The sequence below is a fragment of the Chiloscyllium plagiosum genome, unplaced genomic scaffold, assembly GCF_037043375.1.
Source record: "Chiloscyllium plagiosum isolate Xiang-an unplaced genomic scaffold, Cpla_swu_hap1 HiC_scaffold_5, whole genome shotgun sequence".
Taxonomy (NCBI): domain Eukaryota; kingdom Metazoa; phylum Chordata; class Chondrichthyes; order Orectolobiformes; family Hemiscylliidae; genus Chiloscyllium; species Chiloscyllium plagiosum.
Genome location: NW_028270143.1, coordinates 137,205,442 through 137,230,805, shown reverse-complemented (window position 1 = coordinate 137,230,805; position 25,364 = coordinate 137,205,442). Strand labels below are relative to the sequence as shown.

The 25,364-nt window shown below is 53.0% G+C and overlaps 1 protein-coding gene across 1 annotated transcript in view; it reads left to right on the top strand.

The window, feature by feature from the left end:
* The window catches only part of LOC122550221 (plectin-like), a 109,379-nt gene that overhangs the window by 79,510 nt on the left and 4,505 nt on the right, over window positions 1-25,364 (top strand). Inside the window, exons 6-7 of the mRNA XM_087987779.1 lie at window positions 1,248-1,340; window positions 17,231-17,409. Of these exons, the coding sequence (XP_087843905.1) occupies window positions 1,248-1,340; window positions 17,231-17,409 (272 nt within the window). The remainder of the gene's footprint in view (window positions 1-1,247; window positions 1,341-17,230; window positions 17,410-25,364) is intronic.

Sequence of the window (25,364 nt, the reverse complement as noted above, 5' to 3'; positions counted from 1 at the left end):
CACTCAGTACAGATCAGGGTGGGGGGGGGGAGGGGGGTCACTACCCCGTCATACTGGGGGGGGGGGGGGGGGGGAGGGGGGTCACTACCCCGTCCCACTGGGCGGGGGGGGGAGGGGGAGGGGGTCACTGCCCTGTCCCACTGGGGGGGGGGGTCACTGCCCCGTGCCACTGGGGGGGGAGGGGAAGGGTCACTGCCCTGTCCCACTGGGGGTGGGGGTTACTGCCCTGTCCCACTGGGGGTGGGGGTTACTGCCCTGTCCCACTGGGGGGGGGGTCACTGCCCCGTGTCACTGGGGGGGGAGGGGGTCACTGTCCTGTCCCACTGGGGGGGGGGGGGGGGAGGGGGTCACTGTCCTGTCCCACTGGGGGGGGGGGGGGGCGGGGGGGAAAGGGGTCACTCCTGTCCCACTGGGGGTGGGGGTCACTGCCCTGTCCTACTGGGGGGGAGGGGGTCACTGTCCTGTCCCACTGGGGGGGGAGGGGAAGGGTCACTGCCCTGTCCCACTGGGGGGGAGGGGGTCACTGTCCTGTCCCACTGGGGGAGGGGAAGGGTCACTGCCCTGTCCCACTGAGGGAGGGGGGTCACTGCCCCGTGCCACTGGGGGGGGAGGGGAAGGGTCACTGCCCTGTCCCACTGGGGGAGGGGAAGGGTCACTGCCCTGTCCCACTGGGGGTGGGGGTCACTGCCCTGTCCCACTGGGGGGGGGGTGGTCACTGCCCCGTGCCACTGGGGGAGGGGAAGGGTCACTGTCCTGTCCCACTGGGGGAGGGGAAGGGTCACTGTCCTGTCCCACTGGGGGAGGGGGGTCACTGTCCTGTCCCATTGGGGGAGGGAGGGTATCACTGCCCCGTCCCACTTTGGGGGGGGTCACTGTCCTGTCCCACTGGGGGAGGGGAAGGGTCACTGCCCTGTCCCACTGGGGGAGGGGGGGAGGTCACTGTCCTGTCTCACTGGGGGAGGGGAAGGGTCACTGTCCTGTCCCACTGGGGGAGGGGAGGGGGGTCACTGCCGTGTCCCACTGGGGGAGGGGAAGGGTCACTGTCCTGTCCCACTGGGGGAGGGGAAGGGTCACTGCCATGTCCCACTGGGGGAGGGGGGAGGTCACTGTCCTGTCCCACTGGGGGAGGGAGGGTATCACTGTCCTGTCCCACTGGGGGAGGGGGAAGGGGGTGACTCTGGGGTGGGATGTGGAGTGGGTCAGCTCCCTGCCCTGTATCTGATTACCCCCTGGTTTCTCTATCCCAGGTCCGGCTCGTAAATATCAGGAATGATGACATTGCGGACGGGAATCCGAAGCTGACCCTGGGTCTGATATGGACGATTATCCTTCATTTCCAGGTGAGGCTGTGACTCTGGGTTTATCAGCTCAGAGTGTGATCCAGGCACATTGACTGGGATGTGGTTAGTGTACGCAGACTGGGAGTGAAACACACCCCACAGCTTCCACAGAATCCCCGAGCCACCACATAGTTAATCTGCTCAGATGGCACAAGACTTGGATTAGCGTTCAGACTAGCACCACCTTGATTGGAAAATGTGTCTCCAAGTGGAACAGATCAGTTACAGCACAGAATGTGGCCATTCGGCCCCCTAACCCCTCGTCCACCTAGATCCAATGGTCTGCTTTTTCCTGAGATGGGCAAACATTTTTGCTGAAGATAATGATTTAATTTCCTGTTAAAAATCTCCATTGAATGTACACTGACCACCCTCCCCAAGAGTCCAGACCTGAACTACTCACTGAGTGAGAATGTTTCTCTTTGCTCACCATTTCCTTTCCTTACTAATTATTTTAATCCTGTGCCTTCTGCTCGCTGATCCTTCACTAATGGGAGGTTCTCGCCTAAACACTTTGTGCAGAAACCGCAGTTTTGGAAGTTTATCCTTCGAGCTTTTTGAAACAGGAGCATATTTGCTGCTTTCCAGTCCCAGGGGTGGGCAATAAATGTGGACGCAGCCAGTGACACCCACATCCCACAGACAGGGGGAGAGAATGTCACCGGGAGATTTTGGTTAAAGTGTGCAGGGGACCAGGCAGTGACACCCACATCCCACAGACAGGGGGAGAGAATGTCACCGGGAGATTTTGGTTAAAGTGTGCAGGGGACCAGGCATCGCCTTGGATGCTGCTGTAGCATTGAACATGTTGGGGGACATTCTGCCTTTGGCGATGACCTTTGCGTCCTCACTGTCCACTGGAGTAGTGCCAAATGATTGGAGGGTGGTAAATGTTTTTCCCTTGTTCAAGAAAGAGAGTAGGAATAATCCTGGGGATTACAGACCAGTCAGTCTTAGGTCTCTGGTGGGCAAAGTATTGGAGAGGATTCTGAGAGACAGGATTTATGGTTATTTGGAAAACCATAGTTTGATTAGAGATAGTCAGCATGGCTCTGTGAGGGGCAGGTCGTGCCTCACAATCCTTACTGAGGATGTGACACAACACGTTGATGAAGGTAGAGCAGTGGGGGTGGTGTACATGCAATTTAGCAAGGTGTTTGATAAGCTTCTCTTGGTAGGCTCATTCAGAAAGTAAGGAGGCTTGGGATACAGGGAAATTTGTCTGTCTGGATACAGAATTGGCTGGTCCATGGTAGTAGATGGAAGGTATTCAGCCTGGAGCTCGGTGACCAGTGGTGATCTGTAGGGATCGGTTCTGGGACCTCTGCTCTTTGTGATGTTTATAACTGACCTGATGAGGAAGTGGAAGGGTGGGTTAGTAAGGTTGCCGATGACACCGAAGTTGTTGGAGTTGTGGATAGTGTGGGGGGCTGTTATAGGTTTCAGTGGGACATTGACAGGATACAGAACCGGGCTGAGAAGTTAGCGAGTTTTGAGAAGATTTGGAACTGGGAAGAGCTGGAAATGACATCACCAACTCAAGGAAACCTAAACACAAATAGAAAGTGGGACATAACACCCGTGTTTCACCAGAGGCTCACTGATGATGTTACCCCAGTATGGTGACGAAACATCTGAAAACAAACCTTTCAGCTCCACGAGCAAACCTACATCCTGGGCTGATAAGTGGCAGATGGAGTTCAACCTGGAAAAGTGTGAAGTGATTCACTTTGGAAGATGGAATTTGAATACAGATTCCAGGGTTAAAGGCAGGATTCCTGGCAGTGTGGAGGAACAGAGGGATCTTGGGGTCCATGTCCATAGATCCCTCAAAGTTGTTACCCAGGTTGATGAGTTGTTATGAAGGTGTATGGTGTGTTGTCTTTCATTAGCAGGTGAACTGAGTTTAAGAGCTGTGAGGTTATGCTGCAGCTCTATAAAGCCCTGGATAGACCACACTTGGAATATTGTGTTCAATTCTGGTTACCTCATTATAGGAAGGATGTGGAAGCTTTAGAGAGGGTACAGAGGAGATTTCCCAGGAAGCTGCCTGGACTGGAGGGTGTGTCTTATGGAGAAAGGTTGCAGGAGCTAGGGCTTTTCTCATTGGAGTGAAGGAGGATGAGAGGTGACTCGATAGAGGTGTACAAGACGATGAGAGGCAGAGGTAGAGGAGATAGCCAGAGACTTTTCCCCAGGGCAGAAATGTCTTTCATTAGGGGCATAGTTTTAAGGTGATTGGAGGAAGGTTTCGGGGAGATGTCAGAGGTGGGTGTTTTACACAGAGAGTGGGTGGGTGTGTGGAATGCGCTGCCAGCGGTGGGAGTAGAGTCAGGGACATCAGGGACATTTAAGTGACTCTTGGCTAGGCACATGGGTGATAGTACAATGAAGGGTATGTCGGTTAGTCTGATTTTAGAGTAGGATTAGATTAGATTAGATTAGATTACTTACAGTGTGGAAACAGGCCCTTCGGCCCAACAAGTCCACACCGACCCGCCGAAGCGCAATCCACCCATACCCCTACATTTACCCCTTATTACCTAACACTAAGGGCAATTTAGCATGGCCAATTCACCTAACCTGCACATCTTTGGATTGTGGGAGGAAACCGGAGCACCCGGAGGAAACCCACGCAGACACGGGGAGAACGTGCAAACTCCACACAGTCAGTCGCCTGAGGCTGGAATCAAACCCGAGTTCCTGGTGCTGTGAGGCGGCAGTGCTAACCACTGGGCCACTGTGCGGTGATCTCATGGATTGTCACAATGTTGAGAGCTGTACCTTCAGGGGTTCTGCCACTGTTGGTCTGTTTGTGTAAAATTACAGTCACAGAATCAGAAAATTGTTATAGCGTAGAGTGAGGCCATTTGGCCCATCATGCCTGCTCCAGTTCTTTCCACACGTGCCAATCTCCAACCTTCCCCACATCCCTGAACACCGTTTCAATCCAAATAACCACCGAAGTCCCTTTTAAATGCCTGATTCGAACCGGCCTCCTCCACATTTCCACATGGTGCCACCTATTCCCTGATTACTTGCAGGATGAACATTGGTTGTGGTTTCCAGGTGGAATTGCCCCAACTGTCTTGTCTCGTTAATGGATTAGTAATGCATTGAATGCCCCTAATGTACCATTGAGTTCCAATAATCCTGGTCCGTGTGCTTCAGAATTCAGACTGGGAGGGCCTTCACACAAATTGGTTTGGAGTGTGTGCTTATAGCTTCCTTTAAGCTAATGTTTTTACAGCAGTGCAGGAACAGGAGTAGGCCTGTTCAACGAGATGATGGCTGATCTATGACCTAACTTTTGGCTCATATCCCTTTAATACCTTTGCTTAACAAAATTCTGTGTATCTCAGATTTAAAATTAAGAACTGATCCAACATTCCCTGCTGTTTGTGGAAGAGAGTTCCAAACCTCTCCTACCCTTTCTGTGGAAGTGCTTCCGAGCATCTCTCCTGAACAGTCTGGCCCTCATTCTCAGACTCTGGCCCCTTGTTTGAGAATCCCCAACCAGTGGGTACAGATTATCTTGATCTTGATCTATCTTGTCTTTTCCTTTTCATTGGATGAGGGTGTCACGGGCTAGGCCAGCATTTATTGCCCATCCCTAATTGCCCAGAGGGCAGTTCAGAGTCCACCACATTGTTGTGGTCTGGCGTCACAGTAGGTCAGACAAGGGAACCTTGACAGATCTCCTTCCCTAAAGAACATTAGTAAACCAAATGGGGTTATGTAACAATGAACAATTAGATGCTGAACTTTTTCCCCCCACCCCCAGATTTTTATTGAATTAAAGTTTCACCATCTGCCATGGTGGGATGTGAACGGCTGTCCTTAGGGCATTGGCCTGGGCTTCTGGGTTACTAATGAGCTGAAAATGTGTTGCTGGAGAAGCGCAGCAGGTCAGGCAGCATCCAGGGAACAGGAGAATCAACGTTTTGGGCCTTTCCTGAAGAATGGCTCAAGCCTGAAACGTCGATTCCCCTGCTCCTTGGATGCTGTCAGATTGCGGTTGTTTTCCTTGGACCTGGGGATATTGAAAGGGGACACGACTGAGGTGTAGAAAATGATGATGGGCCTAGATAGGACAGAGGGATCAATGACCAGGGGCACAGGTTTAAGGTAAAAGGGCAGGAGGTTTAGAGGAGGATCTGAGGATAGACCTTTTCACCCGGGGGGGGGGGGGGGGGTGGGGGGGGAATCTGGACCTCACAGCCTGAGAGTGGGAGGGGCAAGAACTCTCAGCACATTGAAGAGGGATTGAGATGTTCATATGCGATGGCAGTTGAAGTCTATTCTTTCACTCATTGATAGGATATTGGTGTCACACAATGAGCATTTACTGCTTGTCCCGATCTGCCCTGAGTGAAGTGATGGTGAGCTGTCTTAAATACAACAGGCTCGATCCCTCCACCACATTGAGAGTACTCGGACAGTTTTGGTCCCCCTGATATATTACATCAAACTCAGTTTAGGAAAGGTCCACATGACTGATTCCTGGGGTGAAAGGATTCCCTTTGACCAGTAGCATTGGTTGCACCAACTCTCACTGAAGAGAATTCCTGAGAAGATTGAGAGTGAGCTTTTTAAGATGTAAATCCTGAGAGGGTTTGACAGACTGTATAGTAAAACATCAGCCCAGGGGCATTGTGTAAAAATACAGGCTCTCCCAATGAAGACAGAAACGTAGAGGAATATACTTTCGTACAGAGTTGCGAAGGTACAGAGAGCGCAGCCAGAAACGTGGATCTGAGACTACAACCAGCCAGGACTTTACCAAATCCAGCCGCTGGATCGAGGGCAGAGTGATCGAATTCTGTTGCTAATTTTTGTGAGCGTAGTTTTCTCAGAGAGCAGCAAAACCTCAAGCACATTGCTGTGAGTCTGATCATAGAATCCCTACAGTATGGAAACAGGCCCTTTGGCCCATCAAGTCCACACCCCGACCCATTTCCCCTAACCTACATTTACCCCTGACTAATGCACCTAACCTACACATCGCTGAACACCACGGCAATTTAGCACGGCCAACCCCTGTAACCTGCACATCTTTGGACTGTGGGAGGAAACCCACGCAGACACGGGAGAATGTGCAAACTCTACACAGACAGTCACCCAAGGTGGGAATTGAACCCGGACTCCTGACGCTGTGAGGCAGCTGTGCTAACCACTGGGCCACCGTGCCACACCGCACAGTCACGTGTGGGCCATCGTTGGAGAGCTGTTTGCTGAACTAAGAGAAAGCACATGTACATTAAAACAATGGAAGGTAAAGACCAAAGTGTATTGAGGAGTGAGGCAGAGAGCACTGACCAGGCTCTGGATCAAGTTTCCAGCCAAAAGCTAGAAAGGGAATACTAAGAACAGAGAGATACCACGCCCCCCAGCATGAACTGGAAAGACTGGCTAAATTCACACTTAGAGCCCAGCAGATACTGAACTGCTTGAGCAAACTGAGAAGATGCTGACAGCAGCTGGTAACAAGGGGAGTACCTTGTGCTGTTCTGAACAGTTTCCAACTGATATGGACTATGGAAGACTGTGTTAGAGTTCTTTGCTTGGAATTGATCAGTTTGAGAATAGATGCTACTCCAAGAACATTATACAATTTTAAAGAGGCTGAATTGGAGTCAATAATAGAGTTGGTGACTGCCTCAACACCCCTGAACATGTTCCAAAAGGGTCTGTTTGAAAGAAAAGGAGACAGCAGCATTGATTCACAGGTGGCAAATAACATACAGCCACTGGGATGGGACCAAAGGCCTTGAGAACACTAGCTACAGTATGACACAGTGGCCAGAACACAAAACAAACACAAGCTAGCAAACTCTCTGCCGTGCGTGAGGTGGTTCTGAGTAAGGTATGGGATACAAAAGGACACTGGGCCTGTCTGAGCAGGAAATCTGGCTCCAAAGACACAGCCAGAGGCTCCAACAGTGAACAGTCAGGGACATGTTCAGCAGTGTAGCAACATCGACATGGAATGGGACAGAGCTGCATAAACAGAAGCTGTTGAAGAAGTTAACCAAGGAGGCTTTCACCAGTGAAATGGGAGGTAGTGGTAATGTCACTGGGCTAGTAACCCAGAGAGGAGAAAGTGAGGGCTGCAGATGCTGGAGATCAGAGCTGAAAATGTGTTGCTGGAAAAGCGCAGCAGGTCAGGCAGCATCCAACGAACAGGAGAATTGACGTTTCAGGCATAAGCCCTTCTTCAGGAATGAGGAAGAAGGGCTTATGCCCGAAACGTCGATTCTCCTGTTCCCTGGATGCTGCCTGACCTGCTGCGCTTCTCCAGCAACACATTTTCAGCGCTGATCTCCAGCATCTGCAGTCCTCACTTTCTCCTACACAACCGCAATCTGTCCAATCTCTCCTCATCACTGAATCTCTCCAGCCCAGGCATCATCGTGGTAAATCTCCTGTTCACCCTCTCCAGTGCACACACATCCCTCCCATCATGAACTGCACACAGTACTGTAGTTGTATTCCAGTTATAAGACAATATTCCAGCTGGAAACTAATGGTTTTATAATATTTTGCAGCATGTCCAGATTAAATTATCTTAGTTCTGGGTGCTTTCTGCTTTTTCACAGCCTCTTCACCTTGCCGTCTCACCTTCAATGATCTGTGCACAGATACCCTCAGCTCCCACTGCACCTGCACCCCCACTCAGTCTTTACACTGTGCCTCTCCCCCATATAGCGCCTGGTCAGTTTCAGGGGTCTGTTTCTGTCAGCTCACTGTCACAGGATTTGTTCCAATTGTAACACTGCTGGGCCAGGTCACCACGTTAATATTACAGTCTGCCTTGGGACCAGGAACCTTTTATTTTAAAGTTGAAGCGGGGAACCTCACAACCTTGAAAAACTACTTGGATGAGCACTGGAAATGTCATAACCTTTCCTGGCTACGGACCAAGTGCTGGAAAGTGGGACTGGAGCAGACTTAGAGTAGCTTTGTCAGTGCGGACTCGGAGGGCCAAAGGGCCTCTTCTGTACTGTGTGACTGTGTGATTCTAAAATAGACAAAAGTTTGAGATTCAGGTAAATTACCGTCCCTCCCATCAGTTCTCCAGCCATGTAATCAAACAATTGATAGTCCAGTTATTATGCTCACAAGTGAGTGGTACTGGGAGTAACCCTGAGATTATTGCTTTTTAAATTCCTTCCTAAATTCCTGAAATCTTCCTTCAGGTCCTCATCCCTCTTCCTGCCTCTTGGGCAATGATCCCTGTCTGCTGAATCCTGTCTCCCAGAAGGATACCCAGAACCGCTCCGTGATATCCCCGACCCTGGCAACACACTGTCCTGGAATCATGTTTACTGCTACAGAAATGCATGTCTCCTGCCCTCTCCTGACAAATAATGGACACTTCACACACCATCCTCATACAAAGGGAAACTGAGTTAACGATTCTGATCGGAGCTGATGAAATTCACAGAAATGAAAGATCTATTTCTGTCTTTCCATTGATGCTGCCTGACTGGCTCTGTTTCAGTATTAGTGTGGTCACAAGTATCATTTGTGGAAAGGGAAAAGCCAGACCACCTCTGTCTCTCTCTCTGCTCTGTCTCTCTGCTCTGTCTCTCTGATCTGTTCTCTCTCGTTGCCCTGTGTTTAAAACTCAGTGTGAGTTAAACACTATCAGCTGGAGGTTCAGACTTGACTGAGAACAACCTTACAGTTAAAAATTTGAAACAAAATTAGAAACAGCAGAAATCTGGGACACAGAGGACGTTGGATACATGAAAGCTCCTGTTGTCTGGTTTGGAAAGTTGCTGTCCTCAATGCAGAGCTGTGAATGTTGTAAGGACAGGGCCCAATGTTGTTTCCACAAGCCCAGAGGCACAGTTTCCTACTTTGAAGTTGCAGAGTCAGAACAGAATCCTCAGCTCAGTCTCACTTGTCAGGACAAAGCCAGTTTTGTTTCTTTCACATTTATACAAAGTACTTAAATCAGCACAAAGGCAGGCCATTTAAAGAAACCCAGAACTGTACAGCACAGCGGGTGGCCATTCTGCCAACTAGCTCGTGTTCAGCAGCTCAGTCAATTCCCCTGTCCCTGCCCTTCCTCCTCCCACTGTGAGATTCCTCCTCCAAATGTTGCTTTGCCCTCATGCTGTAGATTACAACTGGATCTGTGACCAGGCCCTTATCAGGGTGCACACTCCAAATCCACACCCCTCGCTGTGATAAACATTTACCTTGTATTATTACATCTTTTAATCTAGTCCCCCACCTTCCTATCAGTGAGACTGTTTCTCCTGATTTACTGAAACTCTTGATTAAATCTCCCTCCCAGCCGCCCCCCCTCTCTCTGGGGAGAAGGTCCCAACACCTTCAATCTCCACCCCCCCCCCCCCCCATCCCTGAAGTTTCTCATTCCAGAAACCATTCCTGTAAATCACTTCCTGCACTCTCTCCAATGCATTCCCATCTTTCCTATAATGTGCGGCCCACACCCTGTACACAATACTCCAGCTGAGGACCCACAAGGGTCCTGGACAAGTTCAACATCACCCCCCCTGCTATTGTACTCTCTGCCCCGGTAATAAAGGCGAAGGTACTGTCTGCTTTATTAACTGCTCTCTCCCCCGGTGCTGCCACCTTCAATTATCTGTGACATATACCACCCAGCCCCCTGTGCTCCTGCTCCCCTTTACAATTATCCCCGTTATTTTATGTTGCCTTTCAATGTTCTTCCAACCAAAGTGCATCACCTCACATTTCTCGACCAGGAACCTCATCTATCCAACTCCACCAACTTGTCAATGTCGTTAAGTCACAGAGATGTACGGCATGGAAACAGATTCTTTGGTCCAACTTGTCCATGTCCACCAGATATTATTTTGGAGACCCACACTGTCTTGTTCCATATTTTATGTCAGTCTCAGTGTCTGCCACTTGGCTTGATGCTGGTCTGTCTCTTGACAAGCCTCATCCCACATCCTTTTCATTTCATCCTATCACCAATTCCTTCCATCCTTCACCTCACTCTCACCTCACTCTCCCCTCACGATCTCTCTCTCTCTCTCTCCCACAAACGCACACACACACACACGCACTCTCTCACTCTGCTCTCCTCTCTCTCTTTCTCTCACCCATCCCACCTCTTTCTGCCTCTCATTTTATCTGGTCCTTTCTCTCTCACTCTCTGTATTCCTATCTCTTCCTTTTCCCTCCTGCCCTACCTCTTTCTTTCTCTCTGTTCTTTATTCCTTTTCTTTCCTTCTCTTCCCTCTCGATCTTGTCTCTCCCCCCTCCATCTTTCTGTCTGTCCCCGTCCATCTCTTTGTCTCTCTCCCTCCATCTCTCTGTGTCTCTCCCCCTCCATCTCTCTGTCTCTCCCTCCATCTCTCTGTCTCTCCCTCCATCTCTCTCTCTCTCCCCCTCCATCTCTCTGTCTCTCTCCCTTCCTCCATCTCTCTGTCTTTCTCCCTCCATCTCTCTCTCTCTCCCCCTCCCTCTCTCTCTCCCCCTCCATTTCTCTGTCTCTCCCTCCATCTCTCTCTCTCTCTCCCCCTCCATCTCTTTGTCTCTCCCCCTCCATCTCTCTGTCTCCCCCTCCATCTCTTTGTCTCTCCCCCTCCATCTCTCTGTCTCTCCCTCCATCTCTCTGTCTCTCCTTCATACAATCATACAATACAGAAGAGACTCTTTGGCCCATCAAGTCTGTACTGCCAAGGAGACACCATGACCTACCTTTCTAGCATTTGGTCCATAATCTGGAATGTTCTGACATTTCAGTGGCTCATCCAGGTACTTTTTAAAGATTGTGAGGTTCCCACCTAGGCAGCGCATTGCAGGGGGGTGTGACAGGGGGTCTGGGTGAAAATGTTTCTTTCCCTCTCTCTCTCTGTTCCTCTCCACCCCATCCCCCCACCTCTCTCTCTGTGTCCCCCTGACTTTTCTTCTCTGCCCCTTGCTTTTCTATCTCTGTCTCTCTCTCTCTCTCTGTCTGCCCTCTTTCTCCTTCTCTCTCTCTCTCTCTGCCATCCCACTCTCTCCCCATGCTCTCCCTCTCTCCCGCTCTCTGACACAGGGTGTTGCCAATGTGTTTTTCTGTTGGTTCCCTACCCCTTGCCCAGATGTTGGAATGTCTGGCTGGACCCATGCCCACTCTGTGCTGGGATAGTTGGCCGGTACTGTGATATTGTTCAAGTTTGGCTGCTGTGTGCGCGGTTTCACAGGCTGCTTATTCTGGCCTCAGTAAAGCACTGGGATTAGTCCAAACACAGAGCAGCTTGGAGTGTCTGCACAATGACAGCCTTGTGAAGGCCCAGTGTGGGAGCTGCCTGGGCACTTTCAGTAAGAACAACTCAACAGGGAAACAGGAGAGCATGGAATCGCATCACACCCCTCCCCCGTCACACCCCTCAATCACAGCCCCTGTCACGTCCCACCGTCACACCCCCTGTCACACCCCCCTGTCACACACCCCTGTCACACCCCCCTGTCACACCCCCCTGTCACACCCCCATGTCACACAACCCGCCACACCCCCCTGTCACACCCCACCATCATACACCCCTGTCACACACCCCCGTCACACACCCCGTCACACCCCTCTGTCACACCCCACCATCGCACCCCCTGTCACACCCCCCTGTCACCCCCCCGTCACACCCCACCATCATACACCCCTGTCACACACCCCCGTCACACACCCCGTCACACCCCTCTGTCACACCCCACCATCGCACCCCCTGTCACACCCCCCTGTCACACACCCCCCGTCACACCCCCTGTCACACCCCCTGTCACACCCCCCGTCACACCCCCCGTCACACCCCCCGTCACACCCCTCTGTCACACCCCTCTGTCACACCCCACCATCACACCCCCTGTCACACCCCCCTGTCACACCCCCCCTGTCACACACCCCTGTCACACCCCCCGTCACACCCCCGTCACACCCCCCCGTCACACACCCCTGTCACACACCCCTGTCACACACCCCTGTCACACCCCCCGTCACACACCCCCCGTCACACACCCACACCCCCTGTCACACCCCCCTGTCACACCCCCCCTGTCACACACCCCTGTCACACCCCGGTCACACCCCCCGTCACACCCCCGTCACACCCCCCGTCACACACCCCTGTCACACACCCCTGTCACACCCCCCGTCACACACCCCCCGTCACACACCCCCCGTCACACACCCCCGTCACACCCCCCGTCACACCCCCTGTCACACACTCCTGTCACACCCCCCGTCACACCCCCCAGTCACACCCCCCCGTCACACCCCCATCACACCCCCCGTCACACACCCCCGTCACACACCCCCTGTCACACCCCCCCGTCACAACCCCCTGTCACACCCCCCCGTCACACCCCCCCGTCACACCCCCCGTCACAACCCCCTGTCACACACCCCCGTCACACCCCCCGTCACACCCCCTGTCGCACCCCCGTCACACCCCCCGTCACACCCCCGTCACACCCCCGTCACACCCCCTGTCACACCCCCGTCACACCCCCGTCACACCCCCCGTCACACCCCCCCGTCACACCCCCCGTCACACCCCCCGTCACACCCCCCCGTCACACCCCCCGTCACACCCCCCCCGTCATACCCCCGTCACACCCCCCCGTCATACCCCCGTCATACCCCCGTCACACCCCCGTCACACCCCCCGTCACATCCCCCGTCACACCCCCCCGTCACACCCCCCCGTAAACACACCCCCGTCACACCCCCCTGTCACACCCCCGTCACACCCCCGTCACACCCCCCTGTCACACCCCCCCGTCACACCCCCCGTCACACCCCCCGTCACACCCCCCCGTCACACACCCCCGTCACACACCCCCCCGTCACACCCCCGTCACACACCCCTGTCACACACCCCCCGTCACACCCCCCGTCACACCACCCGTCACACCCCCCCCGTCACACCCCCGTCACACACCCCTGTCACACACCCCCCCGTCACACCCCCGTCACACACCCCTGTCACACACCCCCCGTCACACCCCCCGTCACACCACCCGTCACACACCCCCCGTCACACCCCCGTCACACCCCCCTGTCACACACCCCCGTCACACACCCCTGTCACACCCCCCGTCACACCCCCCCGTCACACACCCCCCCGTCACACCCCCGTCACACACCCCTGTCACACACCCCCCGTCACACCCCTGTCACACACCCCTGTCACACCCCCCGTCACACCCCCCGTCACACCCCCCGTCACACACCCCCGTCACACACCCCTGTCACACACCCCCCCGTCACACCCCCGTCACACACCCCTGTCACACACCCCCCGTCACACCCCTGTCACACACCCCTGTCACACCCCCCGTCACACACCCCCGTCACACCCCCGTCACACACCCCTGTCACACCCCCCGTCACACCCCCCGTCACACCCCCATCACACACCCCTGTCACACCCCCCGTCACACACCCCTGTCACACCCCTGTCACACCGCTGTCACACCCCCCGTCACACCCCCCGTCACACACCCCCGTCACACACCCCCCCGTCACACACCCCTGTCACACCCCCCGTCACACACCCCTGTCACACCCCTGTCACACCCCTGTCACACCCCCCGTCACACACCCCCGTCACACACCCCCCCGTCACACACCCCCGTCACACACCCCTGTCACACCCCCCGTCACACACCCCTGTCACACCCCTGTCACACCCCCCGTCACACCCCCCGTCACACACCCCCGTCACACACCCCCCTGTCACACCCCTGTCACACCCCTGTCACACCCCCCGCCACACCCCCCGTCACACCCCCCGTCACACACCCCCGTCACACACACCCCCGTCACACCCCCGTCACACCCCCCCGTCACATCCCCCCGTCACACCCCCGTCACACCCCTGTCACACCCCCCCGTCACACACCCCCCGTCACCCCCCCCGTCACCCCCACCCGTCACACACCCCTGTCACACCCCCTGTCACACCCCCCTGTCACACACCCCCGTCACACCCCCGTCACACCCCCCGTCACACCCCCCGTCACACCCCCGTCACACCCCCGTCACACCCCCCCGTCACACCCCCCCGTCATACCCCCCCATCACACACCCCCCGTCACACCCCCCCGTCACACCCCCCCCGTCACACACTCCCCGTCACACACTCCTCGTCACACCCCCGTCACACACCCCTGTCACACCCCCCCCGTCACACACCCCCGTCACACCCCCGTCACACCCCCCCCGTTACACACCCCTGTCACATCCCCCCGTCACACCCCCGTCACACCCCCCCGTCACACACCCCTGTCACATCCCCCCGTCACACCCCCCGTCACACCCCCCCGTCACACCCCCCCCGTCACACACCCCTGTCACATCCCCCCGTCACACCCCCGTCACACCCCCCCCGTCACACACCCCTGTCACATCCCCCCGTCACACCCCCCGTCACACCCCCGTCACCCCCCCCCCCGTCACACACCCCTGTCACATCCCCCCGTCACACCCCCGTCACACCCCCCCCGTCACACACCCCTGTCACATCCCCCCGTCACACCCCCTGTCACACCCCACCCCGTCACACCCCCCCGTCACATCCCCCCGTCACACCCCCGTCACACCCCCCCCGTCACACACCCCTGTCACATCCCCCCGTCACACCCCCCGTCACACCCCCCCGTCACACACCCCTGTCACATCCCCCCGTCACCCCCCCCCCGTCACACCCCCCCCGTCACACACCCCTGTCACATCCCCCCGTCACCCCCACCTCTCCTCATCGTTCTTTCACTTTCCTCCTCTGATGAGGTTCCGTTGAACCCACAGTGAACTCTCCTCAGCATGGTAACCATGTGGAATCTGGCCTCATTATGCTCCTGACCATGACGTTTCGGTGGCTGGACACATGACTCCAGGATGGTGTGTCGCTGCCCAGTTGCCAGAGTCAGCAGGATCTTGTAGCAGCTGCAGGACAGTCTGAAGGAGAGGGCCAGAGGTCACAGTTCACCCTGGTCACCAATGACCGAAGGAGAAAGTGCGATGTGTCCAATAGTCAGTCAGAGCCCAGAGAGCTAGGGAAGGTGGGAGTAAGTACGAGCCTGAAATTAGTCATCTCTGCATTACTCCCCCATACATGGAGGAGGAGGAGGAGAGTGAGAAAGGATTGAGTGGCTGGAAAGATGTTATAGGAGGGGAAGCTTTTAGATTCTTGACCAGTGTCTGGCTCTGGGGAAGATTGGATGCAGGTGGATTGTATCTGAACAGAGGAGAGTCAAAACCCCTGCTATCAACATCCTGGGGCTCACCACTGACCAGAAACTCAACTGGACTCACCACATAAACACAGCGGCTCCAAGAGCAGGACAGAGACTAGGGATACTGCGGCAAGTAACTCACCACCTGACTCCGCAAAGCCTGTCCACCATCTACAAGGCACAAGGCAGGAGGGTAATGGAATACTCCCCACTTGCCCTGGATGGGGGCAAGTCCAACAACACTCGAGAAGCTTAGATTACATTACAGTGTGGAAACAGGCCCTTCGGCCCAACAAGTCCACACCGACCCGCCGAAGCGAAACCCACCCATACCCCTACATTTACCCTTACCTAACACTACGGGCAATTTCCCATGGCCAATTCACCTGACCTGCACATCTTTGGACTGTGGGAGGAAACCGGAGCACCCGGAGGAAACCCACGCAGACACGGGGAGAATGTGCAAACTCCACACAGTCAGTCGCCTGAGGCAGGAATTGAACCCAGGTCTCAGGCGCTGTGAGGCAGCAGTGCTAACCACTGTGCCACCGTGCCGCCCACTGACACATCCAGACAAAGCAGCTTTCCTTCCTATCGGAAAGATGTTGTGAAGCTTGAAAGGGTTCAGTAAAGATTCACAAGGATGTTGCCAGGGTTGGAGGATTTGAGCTATAGGGAGACGTTGAACTAGCTGGGATTGTTTTCCCTGGAGCGTCGGAGGCTGAGGGGTGACTTTATAGAGGTTTACAAAATTATGAGGGGCATGGATAGGGTAAATAGGCAAAGTCCTTTCTCTGGGGTAGGGGAGTCCAGAACTAGAGGGGCATAGGTTTAGGGTGAGAGGGGAAAGATATAAAAGGGAAACAGAGGGTGGTGCACCCTCACAGAGGGTGGTACGTGTATGGAATGAGCTGCCAGAGGAAGTGGTGGAGGCTGGTACAATTGCAACATTTAAGAGGCATTTGGATGGGTATATGAATAGGAAGGGTTTGGAGGGATATGGGCCGGGTGCTGGCAGGTGGGACTAGACTGGGTTGGGATATCTGGTCAGCATGAACTTGTTGGGCCAAAGGGTCTGTTTCCATGCTATACATCCCTATGGCTCTATTATTGGCACCACATCCACAAACATCCACTCCCTCTGCCACTAGTAGTGTGTACCATCTAGAAGATGCACTGCAGAAACAATTTAGACAGCACCTTCCAAACCCAAGACCATTTCCAGAAGGGCAAGGGCAGCAGATACATGGGAACACTACTCCCCTCCAAGTCACTCGCCATCCTGACTTGGAAATATATCGCCGTTCCCTCAGTGTCGCTGGGTCAGAATCCTGGAATTCCCTCCCTCAGGAACATTGTGGGTCAACCCACAGCACATAGAGGTTGTGTCTCTCATAGGAGTGGGTGGGAAATTGGAATTGAATCCCAAGGTCAGATCTGGTGATATTGAATGGCTGTATTACAATCAGCAATACTAACTCAGTGACATTAACACTGCACTGTCCCTAATGGTCTATAAACCCCAGCCACTAGCATTAGGTGAGTTGGTCTCACAGGGATGAGGGGTCAAATGGTCTTCTGTGTTGGAAACATTCTCTGATTGAAGCTGGGTTTGGGTTAGTTGCTGGTTATTTTCAGTGAGAATGAATGAAAGGTTTGTTTTTCAGATCTCAGATATCCAGGTGACTGGCCAATCTGACGATATGACAGCCAAAGAGAAGCTGCTGCTGTGGTCCCAGAGGATGGTGGAGGGGTACCCTGACCTGCGCTGTGATAACTTCACCAGCAGCTGGAGAGACGGCAGACTCTTCAACGCAGTCATCCACCGGCACAGGTACCCAGGCAGGCTCAGGGACTGCACATCCCTGACACACACACACACTCACGTGCACACACACACGCTCAACACGCACATGCAAGCACGTGCACACACACCCACATACACAAACACACTCTCACACACACACCTGTTTTGTCACCTTCTCAAAGAACTCAGTAAGGTTTGTGAGGCACGACCTACCCTTCACAAACCGTGCTGACTATCCCTAATGAACTTATTCCTCTCTAGATGATTATAAATCCTATCTCTTATAAACTTTTCCAACACCTTACCCACAACCGAAGTAAGGCTCACTGGCCTATAATTACCAGGGTTGTCCGACTCCCCTCTTTAAACAGGGGAACCACATTTGCTATCCTTAAGTCTTCTGGCACTACTCCTGTCGACAATGATGACATAAAGATCAAAGCCAAAGGCTCAGCAATCTCCTCCCTGGTTTCCCAGAGAATCCAAGGATAAATCCCATCTGGCCCCGGAGTCTTATCCATTTCCAGATCTTCCAAAATTGCTAAAACCTCCTCTTTGTCAGCCTCAATCCCATCTAATCTAGTAGCCTGTATCTCCGTATTCTCACTAACATTGCCCCTTTCCAATGTGAATACTGGTGAAAAGTATTCATTAAGCCCTTCCCCATGTCCTCCGATTCCACACACAACTTCCCACGATTATCTTTAACTAATCTTACTCTCGTCATTCTTTTATTCCTGATCTACCTATAGAAGGCCTCAGGGTTTTCCTTGATCCGATCCGCCACCAGCTTCTCATGACCCCTCCTGGCTCCTCTAACCCTCTCCTTTGATCTTTTCTGTCTAACTTATGACTCCCAATCCCCGGAACTGAGCCTTCACGCCTCATCCTCACATAAGCCTTCTCCTTCCTCTTGACAAGAGCTACAACTTCTTTAGTAAACCATGGTTCTCTCTCTCGACAACTACCTCCCTGCCTGATAGGTATATACTTATCAAGGACCCACAGTAGCTGTTCCTTGAATAAGCTCCACATTTCAAGTGTGTCCACCCCCTGCAGTTTCCTTCCCCATCGGATGCATCCTAAATCTTGCCTAATTGCATCGTAATTGCCCTTCCCCCAGTTATATGTTTCCCTATGGTATATACCTTTCCCTGTCCATTGCTATTGTAAGGCAAAAGTGAGGACTGCAGATACTGGAAACGAGAGTTTAGATTAGAGTGGTGCTGGAAAAGCACAGCAGGTCAGGCAGCATCCGAGGAGCAGGAGAATTAATGTTTCAGGCAAGAACCCTTCGTCAGGATTTCTGATGAAGGGCTTTTTGCCCGAAATGTCGATTTCCCTGCTCCTCGGATGCTGCCTGACCTGCTGTGCTTTTCCAGCACCACTCTAATCTAAACATTGCTATTGTAAACCTAACCGAATTGTGGTCACTATCGCCAAAGTGCTCACCTACCTCCAAATCTAACATCTGGCTGGGTTCATTCCCCAGTAACAAATCTAACATGGCATTGTCCCTTGTTGGGCTGTCTACGTACTGTGTTAGGAAACCCTCCTGCACACATTGAACAAAAACTGACCCATCTAAACCACTTGAACTATAGTATTCCCAATTAATATTGGGGAAGATGAAGTCCCCATAACATCTACTCTGTTACTCTTGCATCCTAGTAAATCTCTTCTGAACCCTTTCCAAAGCTTCCACATCCTTCTTATAATGTGGTGACCAGAACTGTACACAATACTCCAAGTACGGCCGCACCAGAGTTTTGTACAGCTGCAGCATAACCTCATGGCTCCAAAACTCAATCCCTCTACCAATAAAAGCGAACACACCATATGCCTTCTTAACAACCCTGTCAACCTGGGTGGCAACTTTCAGGGATCTATGTACATGGACACTGAGATCTCTCTGTTCATCTACACAACCAAGACTCTTACCACTAGCCCAGTGCTCTTATGGAGGGAAGGTCTCATGAGGAAAGGCTGATGAGGCTGTTTTCATTGGAGAGAAGAAGGTTGAGAGGTGACTTAATTGAGACATATCAGATAATCAAAGGGTCAGATAGGGTGGTCAGGGAGAGCCTTTTTCCTCGGATGGTGATGGCGAGCACGAGGGGACATAGCTTTAAATTGATGGGTGATAGATATAGGACAGATGTCAGAGGTAGTTTCTTACTCAGAGAGTAGTGGGGGTGTGGAACCCACTGCTTGCAACAGTAGTAGACTTGCCAACTTTAAGGGCATTTAAATGGTCATTGGATAGACATATGGATGAAAATGGAATAGTGTAGGGTGAGGTGGGCTTCAGATTGGTTTCACAGGTTGGCGCAATAACAAGTGCTGAAGGGCCTGTACTGTGCTGGAATGTTCTATGTTCTTTACTCCTGTTGCACCTTCCAAAATGAATCATCTCACACTTTTCCACATTAAATTCCATTTGCCATCTCTAAGCTCAGCTCTGCAGCTTATGTATGTCCCTCTGTAACCCACAAAAACCTTTGACACTATCCACAACTCTGCCAACCTTAGTTTCATCAGCAAATTTACTAACCCATCCGCTACCCATCATTCAGGTCATTTATAAAAATGACAAACAACGTTGGCCCCAAAACAGATCCTTCTGATACCCCACTAGTGCCTGAGCTCCAGGATGAACATTTCCCATCAACCACCACCCTCTGTCTTCTTTCAGCTCGCCAATTACTGATCCAAACCACTAAATCACCCTCAATCCCATGCCTCTGTATTTTCTGCAATAGCCTACCATGGGGAACCTTATCAAACACCTTACTGAACTCTACATACACCACATCAATGGCTTTACCCTCATCTACCTGTTTGGTCACCTTCTCAAGGAACTCAATAAGATTAGTGAGGCACGACCTACCCTTCACAAAACTGTGTTGACTATCCCGAATCAACGTGTTCCTTTCTGGATGATTATAAATCCTATCTCTTATAACCTTTTCCAAACCTTTAGCCACATCCAAAGTAAGGCTCACTGGTCTATAATTTCAGGGTTGTCTCTACTCCCCTTCTTGAACAGGGGAACAACATTTGCTATCCTCCAGCCTTCTGGCACTATTCCTGTAGACAACGACAACATAAAGATCAAAGCCAAAGGCTCGGCAATCTCCTCCCTGGCTTCCCAGAGAATCTGAGGATAAATGCCATCTGGCCCAGGGGACTTACCTGTTTTTTACACTTTCCAGAATTGCTAACACCTCTTCCTAGTGAACCTCAATCCCATCTGGTCTAGTAGGCTGTTTCTCAGTATTCTCTTCAACAACATTGTCATTTTCTTGTGTGCATACTGATGAAAAATATTCATTTAGCACCTCCCATATCTCCTCGGACTCCACGCACAACTGTTCCTTGAATAAGCTCCACATTTCAGTTGTGCCCATCCCCTGCAGTTTCCTTCCCCATCCTATGCTTCCTAAATCTTGCCTAATCACATTGTAATTGCCTTTCGCCCAGCTGTAACTCTTGCCCAGTGATATATACCTATCCCTTTCCATCACTAAAGTAAACATAACTGAATTATGGTCTCTATTACCAAAATGCTCACCTACTTCCAAATCTAACACCTGGCGGGGTTCATTACCCAGTACCAAATCCAATGTGGCCTCGCTCCTTATTGGCCTGTCTACATACTGTGTCAGGAACCTTCGTTCCCACACGTTCTCGGGTCAATGAATTCAATACACGGAGCGACACCGAACAATTCTTCCGCCGCCTTCGCCTCCGTGCCTTCTTCTTCAATCAAGACTCTCACCCACCCTCTGACGACCCCTTCTCCCACCTCCAACACACCCCGTCCACCTGGACACCCCGTGCTGGCCTCCTACCTGCCCTCGACCTCTTTATTGCAAACTGCCGCCGCGATATTAACCGCCACCTGAACTCCCACACTCCCCCCACCCACTCCAACCTCTCACCCTCGGAACGCGCAGCCCTCCACTCCCTCCGTTCCAACCCCAACCTCACCATCAAACCAGCTGACAAGGGAGGCGCAGTAGTAGTTTGGCGCACTGACCTTTACACCGCTGAGGACAAACGCCAGCTCGCAGATACCTCCTCCTACTGCCCCCTTGACCATGACCCCACCCCCCACCACCAAACCATCATCTCCCAGACCGTCCATAACCTCATCACCTCAGGGGACCTCCCATCCACCGCCTCCAACCTCATAGTCCCACAACCCCGAACCGCCCGTTTCTACCTCCTGCCCAAAATCCACAAACCTGACTGCCCCGGACGACCCATCGTCTCAGCCTGCTCCTGCCCAACCGAACTCATCTCGGCATACCTCGACATGGTCCTGTCCCCATTAGTCCAAGAACTCCCCACCTACGTTCGTGACACCACCCACGCCCTCCACCTCCTCCAGGATTTCCGCTTCCCCGGTCCCCAACGCCTCATCTTCACCATGGACATCCAGTCCCTGTACACCTCCATTCCCCATCACGAAGGACTCAAAGCACTCCGCTTCTTCCTTTCCCGCCGTACCACCCAGTACCCTTCCACCGACACCCTCCTTCGACTGACCGAACTGGTCCTCACCCTGAACAACTTTTCTTTCCAATCCTCCCACTTTCTCCAAACAAAAGGAGTAGCCATGGGCACCCGCATGGGCCCCAGCTATGCCTGCCTCTTCGTAGGGTATGTGGAACAATCCATCTTCCGCAACTACACTGGCCCCACCCCCCATCTTTTTCTTCGCTACATTGATGACTGTATCGGCGCTACCTCGTGCTCCCACGAGGAGGTTGAACAGTTCATCCACTACACTAACACCTTCCACCCCGACCTCAAATTCACCTGGACAGTCTCGGACTCCTCCCTCCCCTTCCTAGACCTTTCTGTTTCTATCTCAGGCGACCGAATCAACACGGACATCTACTACAAACCTACTGACTCCCACAGCTACCTGGACTACACCTCCTCCCATCCTGCCTCCTGTAAAAACGCCATCCCATTCTCCCAATTCCTTCGTCTCCGCCGCATCTGCTCCCAGGAGGACCAGTTCAAAATACGTACAACACAGATGGCCTCCTTCTTCAAGGACCGCAATTTCCCCCCCGACGTGGTCGACGGTGCCCTCCACCGCATCTCCTCCACTTCCCGCTCCTCCGCCCTTGAGCCCCGCCCCTCCAACCGCCACCAGGACAGAACCCCACTGGTCCTCACCTACCACCCCACCAATCTCCATGTACAGCGCATCATCCGCCGTCACTTCCGCCACCTCCAAACAGACCCCAGCACCAAGGATATATTTCCCTCCCCTCCCCTATCAGCTTTCCGTAGAGACCACTCCCTCCGCGACTCCCTTGTCAGATCCACACCCCCCACCGACCCAACCTCCACTCCCGGCACCTTCCCTTGCAACCGCAGGAGGTGCAACACTTGCGCCCACACCTCCCCCCTCACTTCTCTCCAAGGCCCCAAGGGAAACTTCCATATCCGCCACAGATTCACCTGCACCTCCACCCACATCATCTACTGCATCCGCTGCAGCCGGTGTGGCCTCCTCTATATTGGGGAGACAGGCCGCCTACTTGCGGAGCGATTCAGAGAGCACCTCTGGGCCACCCGGACGAACCAACCCAACCAACCTGTGGCACAGCATTTCAACTCCCCCTCCCACTCCACCGAGGATATGCAGGTCATTGGACTCATCCACCGCCAAACCACAACAACCCGACGGTCGGAGGAGGAGCGTCTTATCTTCCGACTGGGAACCCTCCAACCGCAGGGGATGAACTTGGACTTCACCAGTTTCTTCATCCCCCCTCCCCCCACCTTGTCTCAGCCGGATCCCTCCAGCCCGGCACCGCCTTCCTGACCTGCAGTCTCCTTCTTGACCTCTCCGCCTCCATCCTACTCCGACCTATCACCCTCACCTTGACCTCTTTCCACCTATCACATTTCCAACTCCCCTCCTCCAAGTCCCTCCTCCCTACCTTTTATCTTCTCCTGCTGAACACTCTCTGCTCATTCCTGAAGAAGGGCCTGTGCCCGAAACGTCGAATCTCCTGTTCCCTGGATGCTGCCTGACCTGCTGTGCTGTTCCAGCAATAAAGTTTCAACTTTGATCTCCAGCATCTGCAGACCTCACTTTCTCCTGTGTCAGGAAACCCTCCTGCACACATTGGACAAAAACTGACCCATCTAGAGTATTGAACTATAGTATTTCCAGTCAGTATTTGGGACAGTTAAAAGTCCCCCATAACAACTCCCCTGTCACTCTCGCTCCTATCGCGAATCATCTTTGCTATCCTTTCCTCTACATTTCTGGAACTATTCAGAGGCCTATAGAAAACTCCCAACAGGGCAACCTCTCCTTTCCTGTTTCTAACCTCAGCCCATACTACCTCAGTTGACGAGTCCTCAATCGTCCTTTCTGCCACTGTAATACTGTCCTTGACCAACAATGCCACACCTCCCCCCTTTTACCATCTTCTCTGTTCTTACTGAACATCTAAACCCCGGAACCTGCAACAACCATTCCTGTCCCTGCTCTAACCATGTCACCGAAATGGCCACAACATCCAAGTCCCAGGTACAAACCCACGCTGCCAGTTCACCGGATGCTCCTGGTGTTGAAGTAGACACACTTCAAACCACCTTCCTGCTTGCCAGTGCACTCTTGTGACCTTGAAACTTTATTTATGACCTCACTACTCCCAACCTCCCATTTAGGTTCCCATCCCCCTGCTGAATTATTTTAAACCCTCCCGAAGAGCATTAGCAAATGTCCCCCCCAGGATATTGGTACCCCTCTGGCTTAGATGAAGACCATCCTGCTTGTAGAGGTCCCACCTACCCCAGAAAGAGCTCCAATTATCCGAAAACCCGAAACCCTCCCTCCTGCACATCCCTGTAGCCACATGTTCAGCTCCTTTCTCTCCCTATTCCTCACCTCACTAGCACGTGGCACGGGCAGCAAACCAGAGAAAACAACTCTGTTTGTCCTATCTCTAAGCTTCCGTCCTAGCTCCCTGAATTTCTGCCTCAAATCCCCATCTCTCTTCCGACCTATGTCATTGGTGCCAATATGGACCACGACTTGGGGCTGCTCTCCCTCCCCCCGAAGGATCCCAAAAACACGCTCAGAGACATCACGGACCCTGGCACCCGGGAGGCAGCACACCAACCGTGAGTCTCTCTCGTCCCCACAGAACCTCCTATCTGTCCCCCTAACTATGGAGTCCCCAATGACTACTGCTCTGCTCCTCTTCCCCCTTCCCTTCTGAGCAGCAGGGACAGAGACCTGTGCCTCATTGCTTATCCCTGGTAAGTCCCCCACCCCCCCCCCCCCCCCCCCCCCGCGCCAAAACGGTATACTTGTTATTGAGGGGAATGGCCACAGGGATCCCTGCACTGCCTAACAGTTCCCTTCCGTCCCCTGATTGTACCCCATCTGCCTTTTTCTTGTACCTGAGGAGTGACTACCTCCCTGTAACTCCTCTCAATAACCCCCTCCGCCTCCCAAATGATCCGAAGTTAATCCGGTTCCAGCTCCAGTTCCCTAACGCGGTTTTCGAGGAGCTGGAGTTGGGTACACTTCCCACAGATGTAGTCAGCAGGGATACTAGTGGTGACCCTTACCTCCCACATTCTGCAGGAGGAACATTCCACTGCCCTCACCTCCATTCCCACTGTTCTAAATTCCCAATGAGATTCCTGAAAATCAAAAAAATATACACCTCACCAATCCTGTGCACAGAACCTTTTTTGTTTGGTTAGAAGAGGAGGATGAGGACGTGTGGGTGACACTACCCGAGCAGTGTTAAGGGTAAAGCAAATTTCAAACCTCACTTACCCAGCAGTCCTGTGTCTGCTCCTGCTCAGCGTGCACTCCACCTATACACCAGGTAAGTTTTTATACTTTAAATTTACCTCCCCGTGAGCCCCTGGTCCTAACTGACACTCCTCCCACTGTAATTGCCACCGAGAAAATGAAGCAAAACAGCAATTCATGCATG